At 44.0% G+C, this 12,746-nt stretch overlaps 1 protein-coding gene across 1 annotated transcript in view; it reads left to right on the forward strand.

The window, feature by feature from the left end:
* Window positions 1-12,746, forward strand: part of LOC140213289 (uncharacterized) — a 63,072-nt gene that overhangs the window by 45,927 nt on the left and 4,399 nt on the right. The window contains exons 6-7 of the mRNA XM_072284474.1: window positions 6,763-6,821; window positions 10,083-10,179. Coding sequence (XP_072140575.1) covers window positions 6,763-6,821; window positions 10,083-10,179 — 156 coding nt within the window. The remainder of the gene's footprint in view (window positions 1-6,762; window positions 6,822-10,082; window positions 10,180-12,746) is intronic.

Raw genomic sequence — 12,746 nt, forward strand, 5'->3', positions numbered from 1 at the left:
ACAAGAGAGGAGGAAATAGACAAGCGCTTGCCTTTGGCCTCCTTTCTTGTGCCTAACATTTTTAGTACGCTAAGTTACCTGTTCAGTTAAGGAAAACCAACTATCCGAACCATCAACTCGTAGGAAGCGCTCCCCCCCCCCCCCCTTCTCCTCCCCGGATAAATTCTGAACATAGCGTAATTTTTTTTTGTCCTACATAAGTAATTTCCCGTGTAGCTATATTCTACCGAACATTTCACACAATTAAACGGGTTCCGAGAATTGCGAATAATATTCTTTAAGCCGTATTCTTCATGGCGTAACTGTTGCTAACGCGCTAACCTGTGTGGTGTGTGCGTTACGTTGTTCAAACAACTACGCCTACGGGACGAGTACACCTGCGGAACCGTTGTTCCACTACGCTAATGGGCCAGTGAGCTTGTGATCCCCTTCAGTCACTAATTACGATCAACTGTCGATAAATGCGTGAAATTTAGATGCTTTTATGCCGATGCTGAAGACTCCGTAAAAACCAAGTCAGTGTGAGATGAGAATGACTATGCATTTCATGTAGACCCTTCATAATTACATAGTAATTAAATATTCGCATATTGTACAGTCGGTCATGCTACGTTTCATCATTAAAAATATTGAATCACCCACTCGAATTACGTGCACAGGTTAATTATTGGGTGCCAGCAATACAAAAAGGCGGAAAATATTTCGCAATGACTAGATTGGCAAATAGCCAAGGTAGCACCCTTCGTCAAGTCAGGCGACCAATCTTCACCATGCAACTACAGACCTATTTCGCTAACAAGTACCATATGCAAGGTCATGGAACACGTCATTAACTCCCAAATTTCCAAATACTTAGAAAGCCACAACATAATATACCAGTATCAGCACGGTTTCCACATGGGCTACTCTTGTGAAACACAACTTGCAGGGTTTGTTCATGACTTACACTCATCCGTTGACACTGGTTTACAAGTAGATGCAGTTTTCCTTGATTTCTCCAAAGCTTTTGATTGCGTTCTGCACCACGGATTACTCCTCAAACTTGCATGCCTAAACATTCGCCCTAACATCCTCGCATGGGTTAAAGGTTTTCTTCCTTCCAGGCTCCAGTTTACTTCCACTAACTACAATTCTTCTTTTTCCCACGTTACTTCTGGTGTCACCCAGGGCACCAGAAATATCTTTGCCGATTATGTCGTAATTTACCGCACAATTTCCTCTGATATCGATCGCCAATGCTTGCAATCTGACCTTGATGCAATTGCCTTATGGTGCTCCAAATGGCTAATGTCGCTTAATATCTCTAAAACCAAATTAATGACATTTAATGGTCGAAAGTCTCGAATTGAAAACTTACTTCATTAATAACAGCACGATTGAGTCTTCCACTTCCTACAAATATCTTGGCCTTCATTTCCAGTCTGACCTAACGTGTCATCACCATATAAATTTAACCCTGGCAGCTGCTAACCGTACTCTTGGAATACTTAAACGAACCCTCAAGCAAGCGCCACCACTCGTACTAAAACAGGCATATATCACAATCATTCGCCCGAAAATGAATATGCTGCGGCAATTTGGGATCCTAATCAGGTATATCTAGTCTCTAACCTTGAAGCCCTGCAGAACCGTGCTGCTCGATTTTTTTCAGATTATTCAACATTCACCAGCGTTACATCTTTAAAGAATCGTGCCGGTTTGCAATCCTTGAGCCTTCGTCGAAAACATTCTCGCTTATCACTATTTCATAAAATTTTCCACTACTCCTCACTTCGTGATGATTTTTTTCTGTCACCACCGATTATCTTTCCTCGCCGCGATCACCCGAACAAAGTGAAACGCATTTTGTGTCGGTCATCAACTTTCGCTCAATCCTTCATACCACGCACTATTATCGATTAGAACGATTTGCCCTCATACATAGCCATGGAAACTGACATAGCCAAATTTAAGGAAACAATTTGCACTTCTGTGAAGAGCTGTTAAAAATGTTTTCTTATTAAGTGTGTTTCCCTGCTATTTTTTATGCTTTGTGAGTTGTTGCTTGCTCCTGATGTTTTAATGTACGTTGCTTCTTCTTTTTTGGTTTCTTGGTTCATTATGATGACTACACTGCCTTGTTGAATGGAAAAAAAAATCTCTTGTAAATGTTTTTCTTTCCATGTATGCTGTACCTTAATGTACACATTTTTTTTGTAGCCCCCCCCCCCCCCCCTTTGTAATACCCTCCTTCAAGGGCCTTTAGGGGTATTGTAAATAAATAAATAAATAAATATCGAAACGTTCCACTCCAAACATCTAGCTAAATACGGTTGTGCCTTCACCAAAGTGGTCATCTGACGCAATACATTTCACTCGGGAGTGAAGCAGGTGCACTCGGGAAAGCAGGACGTTCAATTTACCGAAAGTTTAATGTTCCTTGTCCATTCCTTGCAACCACTGCACAGTAATGGCAAAAATAAGTCTCGTCTACAAACGCGTACGCCATGACTGAAGGAGTTATGCCTCCAGAACGAATATTTCATTGGTGTTAAGGGGACAGGGTAGGTCCTATTCTTGCCATGCATTTTAGGCTATGTTCGTGACCCTTTTTCTCGTGATCTGCTGGGGTTAGAACACTAAACTTGGTGGCATTGTAATCAGCAATGTTAGGCAGTGTTACTGAATCAGGATTATTTCTTTTTAAAGATTGGTTTTTTTGTTTTCATTTTTTTACTGGACCCACTAAATTTTAGAGCCAAAATCTGCAGTAAATAGCCTGTAAACAAAAATCCCCTAAGGGGATATCTATAATCCTGGTTCAGTAGACTTTCTGTAATGTTTGCTCAGTATCTGGAAAATATTTTCTCCATAGCTCTTGTAGTTTCTGAAAAAAAGTGTCAAATGCAGCAAAATTTGGTGTTTTGAGATAATTGGCTTTGAAGTGGAAGAAAGAGCTTTACTGCAATATAGGACTATAGAAACAAATTCTGGTGCATTTTTTTCAATGGCCACCAGCCTGGTAGTCCCCTACATCGTCAACACTTCTTTTCTGTGCTAGCTGCCTTGTTTTCCGGGCCTCCTTAGTTACCAGTGGTGTAGCCCTCTCTGCAAAGTACAGTCGCCGCCGGTCAACTTCGCGCAACCACTGGACTGTGAACCATCCTGGAGAAACTCCGAATGACCTCAAAATGTCGGATCGAGCAATGCTGCGGTCATTAAAAGTTAGCACAGCATCCATTGTCGATATTTTCAGCGTCTTGAGGCCAAGAAAGACATTCTTCGGAGCGCACTCCCATACAACGTTGTTGAACGCCTCATTCGCGTTCTGAGTTTTTCCATGGAGACATTTCTGGAGAAGCTCAGGCTTTGAGAGCTGCTGAAACACCGGCGTTCCGCTTCGAGCGTTCCGCCGAGCGCGAAAGCTTCGATGCAGACGCTCACGTGGTGGCCGCGGCGCCCACTGCTGGATTGTGTTGGGGAGAATTGGCGTCATTGGAGGTCGACTTATGCCGGTTTCCGTGGAAGATACGTTTTTTGAAGCACTTCTTTGGCTTCGTCATTGCATTACCGCTAAATAACCAGCACCAAAGTATAAATAAATTCGGTTGTCCGCGAAAACACGCCAAAACACGAGCAAAACGCCGCGCGTTGCGAGTAATCCAGCTGCGTCTTAGGATTCGTTTGGCTAAATAAAATATGCTAGCTAGGTTTCACTGTTGCCAGATGAGTGACAGCCATTCCGCTAAGCGTGACGAAAAATAGGCGGTGAAAAAAAAATTTTTTTTTTCAGTTTAGTAGAGGCAAAGATCCCGAGCATGTGTCAAAGGGGGCGTGGCTGGATGTCGCCTAGGTTTCGAAAAATGTTGATTTTGAGGTAAATATTTCGCGTGCGCGCAAATGAAACACTGGGTCATGTTAAGGAAAGAATAGAGATTTTAAATTACACAAAAACAAAAAATCGATTTTTTTCGGAAAATTTGCCTACCCTGTTCCCTTAATATTTAGGTAGTCTGTCCTCTATTGAAATGTTTCGCTTGGGGTTTTACGTGGTTGATATCAAAGTACTGCTTAAGATTTCAAGCCCTCGAAATGTACTGTTGTTACAGGGCTTTGTATGACTGTATAGAATATGTACTCTTGCTAATCTTTCATGCAGGTGAAGAACCCAGCTATGCAGCGGTGGATGGGTACATGGGCGACAGAAGCGGTTAGCACACTGGTACAAAAAGGACAAGCGGCATTAGCTGAAAAGGAGAGTGGTACGTATCAGGCCACTTTGCTTGGCATAACGTGGTGCCCTAAATGTTCAAGAAATGCAGTACCTGATATGTCACAGGGAGCAATGAAAGTTAAATATAGACGCCTCACAATGATGAAAATGTCTTCGTCAGTGACGGCGAATGAAAGCCGAGTCTGGTTTAACTTGCATGCAACAATTTCTTTAGGCAAGAGCAAATTGCTATTGGCCTCGAGCTCCACCACTGGAAAAGCTGGCGCCACCGTTGGCGTGTTGTGCTATGAGGGATCACGTGTACATAGCGGCCGCGTCGGGCTGCTTTGGGAGCGCCGAAGTGAGCTGAAAAACGGAGTTTAAATCCCTCGTACGCTGCGGTCCTCATTTAGTGGCCAGATTTTCCCGCTTTGAGTATCTCCTTTACGACGTTTGAAAACACTACAATAGGTAGTGGCTGCCTTTGAAGGCGCGCATTATGGTAGGCTACTGCTCGGGTATGCAGCAAGCACAGACGCGAGGAAGATTTCTGCTACGGCGCCGGGTCTGCGATCTTCAGAAAACGCGCACTGAGACGCTCGCCCGAGTCCGCTGCCCGACTAATGTCATGACGGTTTGGTCGATGAACTTGTCGATGCTATAGATACTGGCAAGTTCACTGGAGTGGAAAGGGAGTGTAAGAAGCACATTTTTTATAAATAAGTATGACAAGGTCATGTTTGTGTTATGAAGTAATGCACTGGATTATAAAAAAGAAGCAGCGGGAAATCGCACGCTGAGAACACCAATAAACATACAGTGCGACGCAACTCGAGAAATAATATTGAAACGTCCAAGAATTTAGAAGAAATAAAATTGAATCGTCGCGACGGCACATCCCCGTAGGCATCGAAGTCTCTACAATGAAATTATTTTTCAGCAGGTCTGATAGCGCCCACGCAACAATGGTTGCTCGTATAACGTCAAATGCTCATATTCTGCGGCCTAAAGCTCATGGCACGGTGCGAAAATGCGCACACGGTGAAGGCGAAACAGTCGCTGCCAACTTGTGGGATCGCTGCATTGAGGCTTGATTCTATTACGCTGCATTTAGTTAACAAACACTATCACGGCGACCGCGCGCAGTGGCGTTCACTGTACGTATTCGGTAAAGAGAAAGCGCCTGTAAACTATTCCATGCTTTCAGTTTGACCCAAGATTATTATTTAGACAGTAAAAAACTTCTCTCGTTTCAAAAGTACTTCCAGAAATGTCTGGAAGAGCATCTGCGTGGTGTTTTCAGTGAGCCCTGACAGCAAAACTTATGAGGAACGCACCGCGTGATCCTTCATACTACGCCAACGAGGTGCTTCCGATAGATGGCGACTCCGTAACTCCTCGCCGCCAATATTACTTTCTCTCCCTCATCGTCAAAAGGCTGGCAAAAGAACAATGTCAGTGTGTTCTCAGGCCGTGACGATCTGGTGTGCTCGCAGTCGAGGGCGCGTTATAATCAGTAAAACACGGTATGCGATGTGCTAGGCGTATGTGTAAAAGATGCAATTCAATGTGTAGATGTAATTCAATATGCAATGTGTAAAATCCGCTGCGGGCCGTTTGCACGTCGGGACGGGTAGGCCGTGCCTGACCGCCGCGGCCCAGGCCCTCTGGACAGCCCGTAGCCGAGGTTGGAGCTCTAGAGCGCCTCCTCCCACTCTTCTTCCATAACTTATTATTCTACTTTTCAGGCCCAACATGGACGCAAACAATACTCCTGGCCTTGTCAGCTCTCATGGTCGGTGTATGGCTTGGCTGGTACCTGAGAGGGCCCCAGACCCCAACAAACTCGGCCCCATCCCAGCCTCAACCGCAGCAGATTGTCGTGCAGAACATCATGCAAGTCGACAGAAGGATGCGGGCAATAAGGGTACTGTGAAAAGCAACAGGACGTCTAAAATACATGTATCATGCGGAGTAAAAACTGTGAAATTAACATTTAATGATAAGCAAAGTATTTTATAAAAATGTAAGCTTTATTCTTATTCTTTGAATATTGTTGTCGCGTATAACTTTGAACGAGGAATTATGTATAAAGGCAATTAGCTGAGCACTGGTAAACTTTTTCTGGTTTATTTCTCATTTCTCTGCAAATGTTCCCGGAGTTTACTATTATGAAAAGAAAGATATCAATTCCATAACACAAAGGACAGCATAAACAACGAGATCATGGATCCATTGGCTGTTCAAGATATTCGGAGTCATTTCTATGGAAGGCCCACCTTCCAGAAGCGATGGGACTAAAAGCTTGATGGTACTGTTAACACATTGGCAGTCTGGATCAGAGAGGTTTGTAGAATTGGCGAAAAAAGTGGGGGAAAATATGGACCCAGTGTCCTAGCTGACAGAGGCCACAGAGACCTTCCATAGTGAAGCGATTGCCATGGCGACCATCAGGAGCCGGTAATGGCATGTGATGAAAGGCAAATAAAGGGGAGCAACAGTCAAGCATCTGTACAGTGTGATGTAGAGTTGTCGCATTCTAAATCACGCTTCTGACTTTCGAATCGCAGGGCCGAAGGAGTTCCAGCCAACCACCGCGCCAGAGAAAGAAAGGCCGAATAAGCGGCAGGTAAGTTTGCCCCGATTGTGAATTTGTCTTGATAGATGCTGTTTTTTTGCTCCTGTCCATTGTTCGTGCTCACACTTAACGGAACAGGGACTGATGGAGTGCCTATATAGCATTAACTTACGCTATAAGCCCCAATGTAATATCAATGCGCATAAATAAGTTACATCGTTCGATGCCTATAAGCATTTATGTTGACATTGCAATCATAGTTATCATTTTGCGCATCACAGATTGCATTATTAGAAATGAGTAAAGCTAAGGATGTGTGATCGGTTGCTACCAGCGAATGCCAAACCAAAATGTTTTTTTTTCTGCACTTGCATTTGCCTTTAATTTATCATTTCTGCAGTACAACTAAAGGCAAACATCCCCAATGTTTTCCTTGGCTTCATTACCTGCTGGCTTGATGTGGCTGGGTTTGGGCAAAATCTGGGCCGTTGGTTCCCATTGTTCCTACACGTTCATATTATAAGACTAAAAAAATTCATTGCTCTAGCATGGGCGAAAAATACGATGCAGTGTGTGTCACAATATAACGGCGTCTTGCAAAAATCGCAATTCAAAGCCTCACGTAATTTAAATGATAGCAACGTTCGCCAGTTCAACGCAATCTTCTGAAACAACTACCTGGAGAGTAACCTGGCTGTTTTTCTTTGCCGATCCTGGAGATAGCAGGTAGCACAGTCCACAAGCGTCTTAGCTAGCACTGAAGCAGATGTGCATAAGAGGAAGCTTTAGCTCGGGTGCTCCTATCTAAACACATGTAAAAGGAGAGTTCGCCTTTCTCGGCAACCACTGCACCAAATTTGACAAGTTTTGTTGCATTTAAAAGGAAAACTTAAAATCAAATGTCTGTTGGTTTCGGATTTTTGTTTCAGGCCGTCAATTTTTTATTAAAAATTGGCAAAAATCGAAAATTTTCAAGAAACGGAACTATGAAGTTTACAACTCCGTAACGCAGCAACGAAAATTGATAATACAATTCCGTGAATTGTACCTAATAGTACATAGTAGTAGTATAGTACCTAATAGTAGTAGTAATAGTACCTAATAGTACATCTCAGAAAAACGTTTTCGCGATTTTACATGTATTGGAATAGGCCCCGTCGGAGTTGGGCCCGAGCTAAAGCTTGCTCTTAAAATTACTTGAAGACGTTCAGCAATCGTGACAGCCGACGCAGCCTTTCGGAAGAGCGAGAGAGTTCGCAAGTTCCTGTCGTCTGCGAGAAAAGTGTCGCGTTTGCAGCGAGCAGGCGTCGTAGCGGACGACACTTGTAGCATTGCCCTCAAGCGCGCAACACTTTCTCACAATGTAACATTTTTATTTCCATGAACACTTGATGAGTATCTTTATATAACTACATGCACGGTTCTTATTGCTGTTGTTAAAATTGAATGAATGAATAATTTGAAAATTGAAAGATTTGAAGAAAACTTAAAATGAATATTTGTTCTCTGGCGTTAAATTGGCTACACAATCTGTTATAACAAGAATGCATAACCTGGTGTGCCCTGCTGATAAACCACAGTAAGCCGTGCTTCAGTCTCAAAGTCACACAATTTTTATGTAACGTGTTGTACATTATATATGACGTTGCAGAAATAAAATTAGATTTTCTGCGATAATATTTGAGCATAGCTTTGTTTACTGGGCCGCAAGCAATCGCCGATAGTCTAAAGATCGAAGTCAATCCGAAGCCTGTACTTCCCATCATTCCCATGAAGGTTGAGGCGACGCTCATGAGAGCCCCCGTAGACACTAGCGCCACATTTCCCTCTAGGGTATTTATTTAGAAACTCTATGGAGTCCCCCGATAGCCTCTTCGCCTGCCGCTCCGTACAGTAGAGACAACCACGGCGTTGGCCACGCGAATCGCGGACGCTGTATAAAAATGAACACCGTTTCATGCATCAGGTGCAATGCTGTGGAAGCTACGCAAGTAGTGCAGTCTCCAAATAATATCGCTGCGCGCGTTCCGTGTATGGTTTGGTGGCAGTTTGCTGGCGGCGTTGCATGTGAGGCTGCCGCGACGGGAGGGAACTAAAAATAACGAAAAGAAAATTTATATAAAACAACGTGTTAGCAGCCAAATGAACGCATGGCTTGATGGCTTCTTAGGGTAAATTCTTATTTCCATTCAGAACTGACCTTACATAAAGAACATTTTCAGGAGAATCCGCCAAACACACCGAACTGTTTCTCAGTGCGAACGCAGCCACTGCAAAAAGTGTCTGTAGCATCCACAGCGTTGCACCTGATGAATGAAACGCAGTACAGTAGATGCCTTGGGCGGACACCGTAACAATGCTTGCCGGCGCTCATGTCCACGAAAGCGATCTGCAACGCGGCAAAAGTGCGCGAGAGCCCGGACCTCGTCTTCAAAGCGATCTGCGATATCTGTAGACTGCGCGCAGTGCCGGTAGCACTGCATGCGCTGTGCGTTCGACGTTTCGTTCACGCTGAAGCGAAAGATGCACGAAGGTCAATTCGCTGACTGCTGCCGCGATTGCTGACTCCGGAATTTCGACAGCGGGTTCCGCGCTCATCGAGCGAGATGTGTTCATGTCTACCAGTGCGCGAGTGACACCGTGCTGGTTTATTCAGTTAAAACGCGTTGGGGTGCTAGTTGGTTTGACTGAACGATAGAATGCGTCAGCACCGATGGCGTAAGCGCGACTGAAGAAGAACGTAGAAAGAAACAGACACAGAAAGACAGCCTGTCTATCTGTGTTTGTCTGTTGCTACCTACGTCCTCATTTAGTCACTTTTAAACATGTTTAAAAGGGTATAAAGCCACTAAAACTACTGTCCTTACTTCGTACAGCTGTACACTAATTTGCTATGGCGATCAGTGCTTCGCCTATCGGGCGAAACTGCGATTTTTTTTTTTACAAAAGACGACGACGTCGAAGAGCGGCAAGCACGAGGACTCGTGGCGCAAACAAAGAAAACAAAGCAAAAATTAACCAATCAGGAAATCCCACGCAGCTCCAAAGAGCCAATCAAAACGCGGAGCTTCGAAGATCACCAACCCTGGAACGACACACCGTGGACCAGAAGAGAGAATAAAGCCGAAGCGCGTCGTTAGCAGCATCAGATCAGCAGCAACGAGCCGTCTTCCTACTACAGGTATGTATGTAGTCTGTCTCCCAGTCCCAGTCTGTACGTACGGTAATCTACCGCATGATTGCACTCGCGTTATGCCAGAACTCCTTGGTACTGATTTGAGTTGTAATTGTATCTTTCTACCCCTTACGCAGTGACAGCATGGCTGCTCTGGTACTAGCGTCAAGCCTTTTGAGCGCGGTCACGACTTTCTGCAACGGGAGGAGCATCGAGAATGCTTTGTTGTCCTGGGTATGTTACCTTATGACCATCTATGCGCTGATGTACACATTTCAGTTAGTCCGCAACACGTTGGGCTTCCATGACCTCAGAGAGCCTTTGCAGCGAATGTGACCGACAATCACACTTTGGTCGCAAGCACCACGACAAGGCGTGTCTGGTGCCAGCTTTACTCAACGTATCGCAGTTTTCAATCCTTCTCATAGAGTTCAAGGCCTCACAAGGGTTCTCATAGTTTTTCCTTCTCGCCGCGGAACATTCCTGTAAGCTTATAGTGATTACTTCTTTTGTAATTATAATTTTTAGTCAAATATTTATGTATAGGTACGTTACTATTCAGTGCTTCGTTAGTCTACATAATTAATTAGGCAAGTTAGATCTGTAGCTTGGTTGTTATTTAGATCGGCATTGGTGAGTTTAACTAATTAGTAACTTAGCTTATTTCTTTGTTACTTATGGAAATTGTTCAATTATTTCAATTTCCAAGTTGAGCCTTTCAATTAGTACACTTAGGTAAGTTATGTAGTGTTGCAACTTCGCCGACCGGCAGTCACACATCAAATATTAGGAATTCTCATTACCATGAATCATGCTGCCACTACACGCAGGCACGACTTTTAGGTGGAAGTAGATAAAATTGCGAGATTAAATTGCTCTGTAGCCGGTTTATCACAGAGTTGACCCATTTGTACCTTTTGAAATGTTAATTTGGCCGCTGTTGCAAATGAAGAACCTGGAAATGAAACACGGCGTTGTAGTTTCAAAATTGTTCGCATTAAAATTGTCGAACAGGGCGTCGATTTGTATGTTGCGTCGACAAGACGTCGTTAGTAGCAGCGGACCATTGCGCGAAAGTGGGTGAATGCCTAGGACGCCAGTGGCGTCTGTCAGGCGTCTGCTCCGATACACTTGCGCCAGCGCCGTGGTGCGTTCACTGTGGACGCTATAGGAAGCGTCCCCATAGCGTCACGCGAGAGTTTCGCGGCCAGACGAAAAGTATTGAACCCTCCTGCTACCACCTTTCTAACGCTCATTTTCTCTGGCGATGTCCGTGGATCTAGTCGTTGTGGAAAAAAAAAGTTCGACAGACAAAAGTGTTTACGTGTGGAAATCCAATGCGAAGCATTAAAGTGCCTTTGGTGAAGTATTTTCGATTTATGTTCTCGACATGCATGAAACTCTGTATGCTAAAAATGTTTGACAACGTTGCAAGACAGAACTGGTGGGATGTTCTTGTTAGACAGAAAGCAAGCACATTATCACCCTCGCGATGTGGTCGAAGAGCAAACGTGTTATGGCATCGTTGCTGTTTTCTCCGTTCGCACGGCGTCGTAGCTGAACAAGTAACAGCGCAATAAAATCCAGGCACAAGAGAGGAGGAAACAGACAAGCGCTTGCCTCTGGCCTCCTTTCTTGTGCCTAACGTTTTTAGTACGCTAAGTTACCTGTTCAGTTATAGAAAACCAACTATCCGAACCATCAACTCGTAAGAAGCGCTCCCCCCCCCCCCCTCCTCCTCCCCGGATAAATTCTGAACATAGCGTAATTTTTTTTTGTCCTGCATAAGTATAATTTCCTGTGTAGCTATACCGAACATTTCACACAATTAAACGGGTTCCGAGAAATGCGAAAAATATTCTTTTAGCCGTATTCTTCATGGCGTAACTGTTGCTAACGCGCTCACCTGTGTGGTGCGTGCGTTACGTTGTTCAAACAACTACGCCTACGGGACGAGTACACCTGCGGAACCGTTGTTCCACTACGCTCATGGGCCAGTGAGCTTGTGATCCCCTTCAGTCACTAATTACGATAACTGTCGATAAATGCGTGAAATTTAGATGCTTTCATGCCGATGCTGAAGACTCCATAAAAACCAAGTCAGTGTGAGATGAGAATGACTATGCATTTCATGTAGACCCTTCATAATTACATAGTAATTAAATATTCGCATATTGTACAGTCGGTCATGCTACGTTTCATCATTAAAAATATTGAATCACCCACTCGAATTACGTGCACAGGTTAATTATTGGGTGCCAGCAATACAAAAAGGCGGAAAATATTTCGCAATGACTAGATTGGCAAATAGCCAAGGTAGCACCCTTCGTCAAGTCAGGCGACCAATCTTCACCATGCAACTACAGACCTATTTCGCTAACAAGTACCATATGCAAGGTCATGGAACACTTCATTAACTCCCAAATTTCCAAATACTTAGAAAGCCACAACATAATATACCACTATCAGCACGGTTTCCACATGGGCTACTCTTGTGAAACACAACTTGCAGGGTTTGTTCATGACTTACACTCATCCGTTGACACTGGTTTACAAGTAGATGCAGTTTTCCTTGATTTCTCCAAAGCTTTTGATTGCGTTCTGCACCACGGATTACTCCTCAAACTTGCATGCCTAAACATTCGCCCTAACATCCTCGCATGGGTTAAAGGTTTTCTTCCTTCCAGGCTCCAATTTACTTCCACTAACTACAATTCTTCTTTTTCCCACGTTACTTCTGGTGTCACCCAGGGCACCAGAAATATCTTTGCCGATTATGTCGTAATTTACCGCACAATTTC

This window comes from Dermacentor andersoni, chromosome 9, assembly GCF_023375885.2.
Source record: "Dermacentor andersoni chromosome 9, qqDerAnde1_hic_scaffold, whole genome shotgun sequence".
NCBI classification, from domain to species: Eukaryota; Metazoa; Arthropoda; class Arachnida; order Ixodida; family Ixodidae; genus Dermacentor; species Dermacentor andersoni.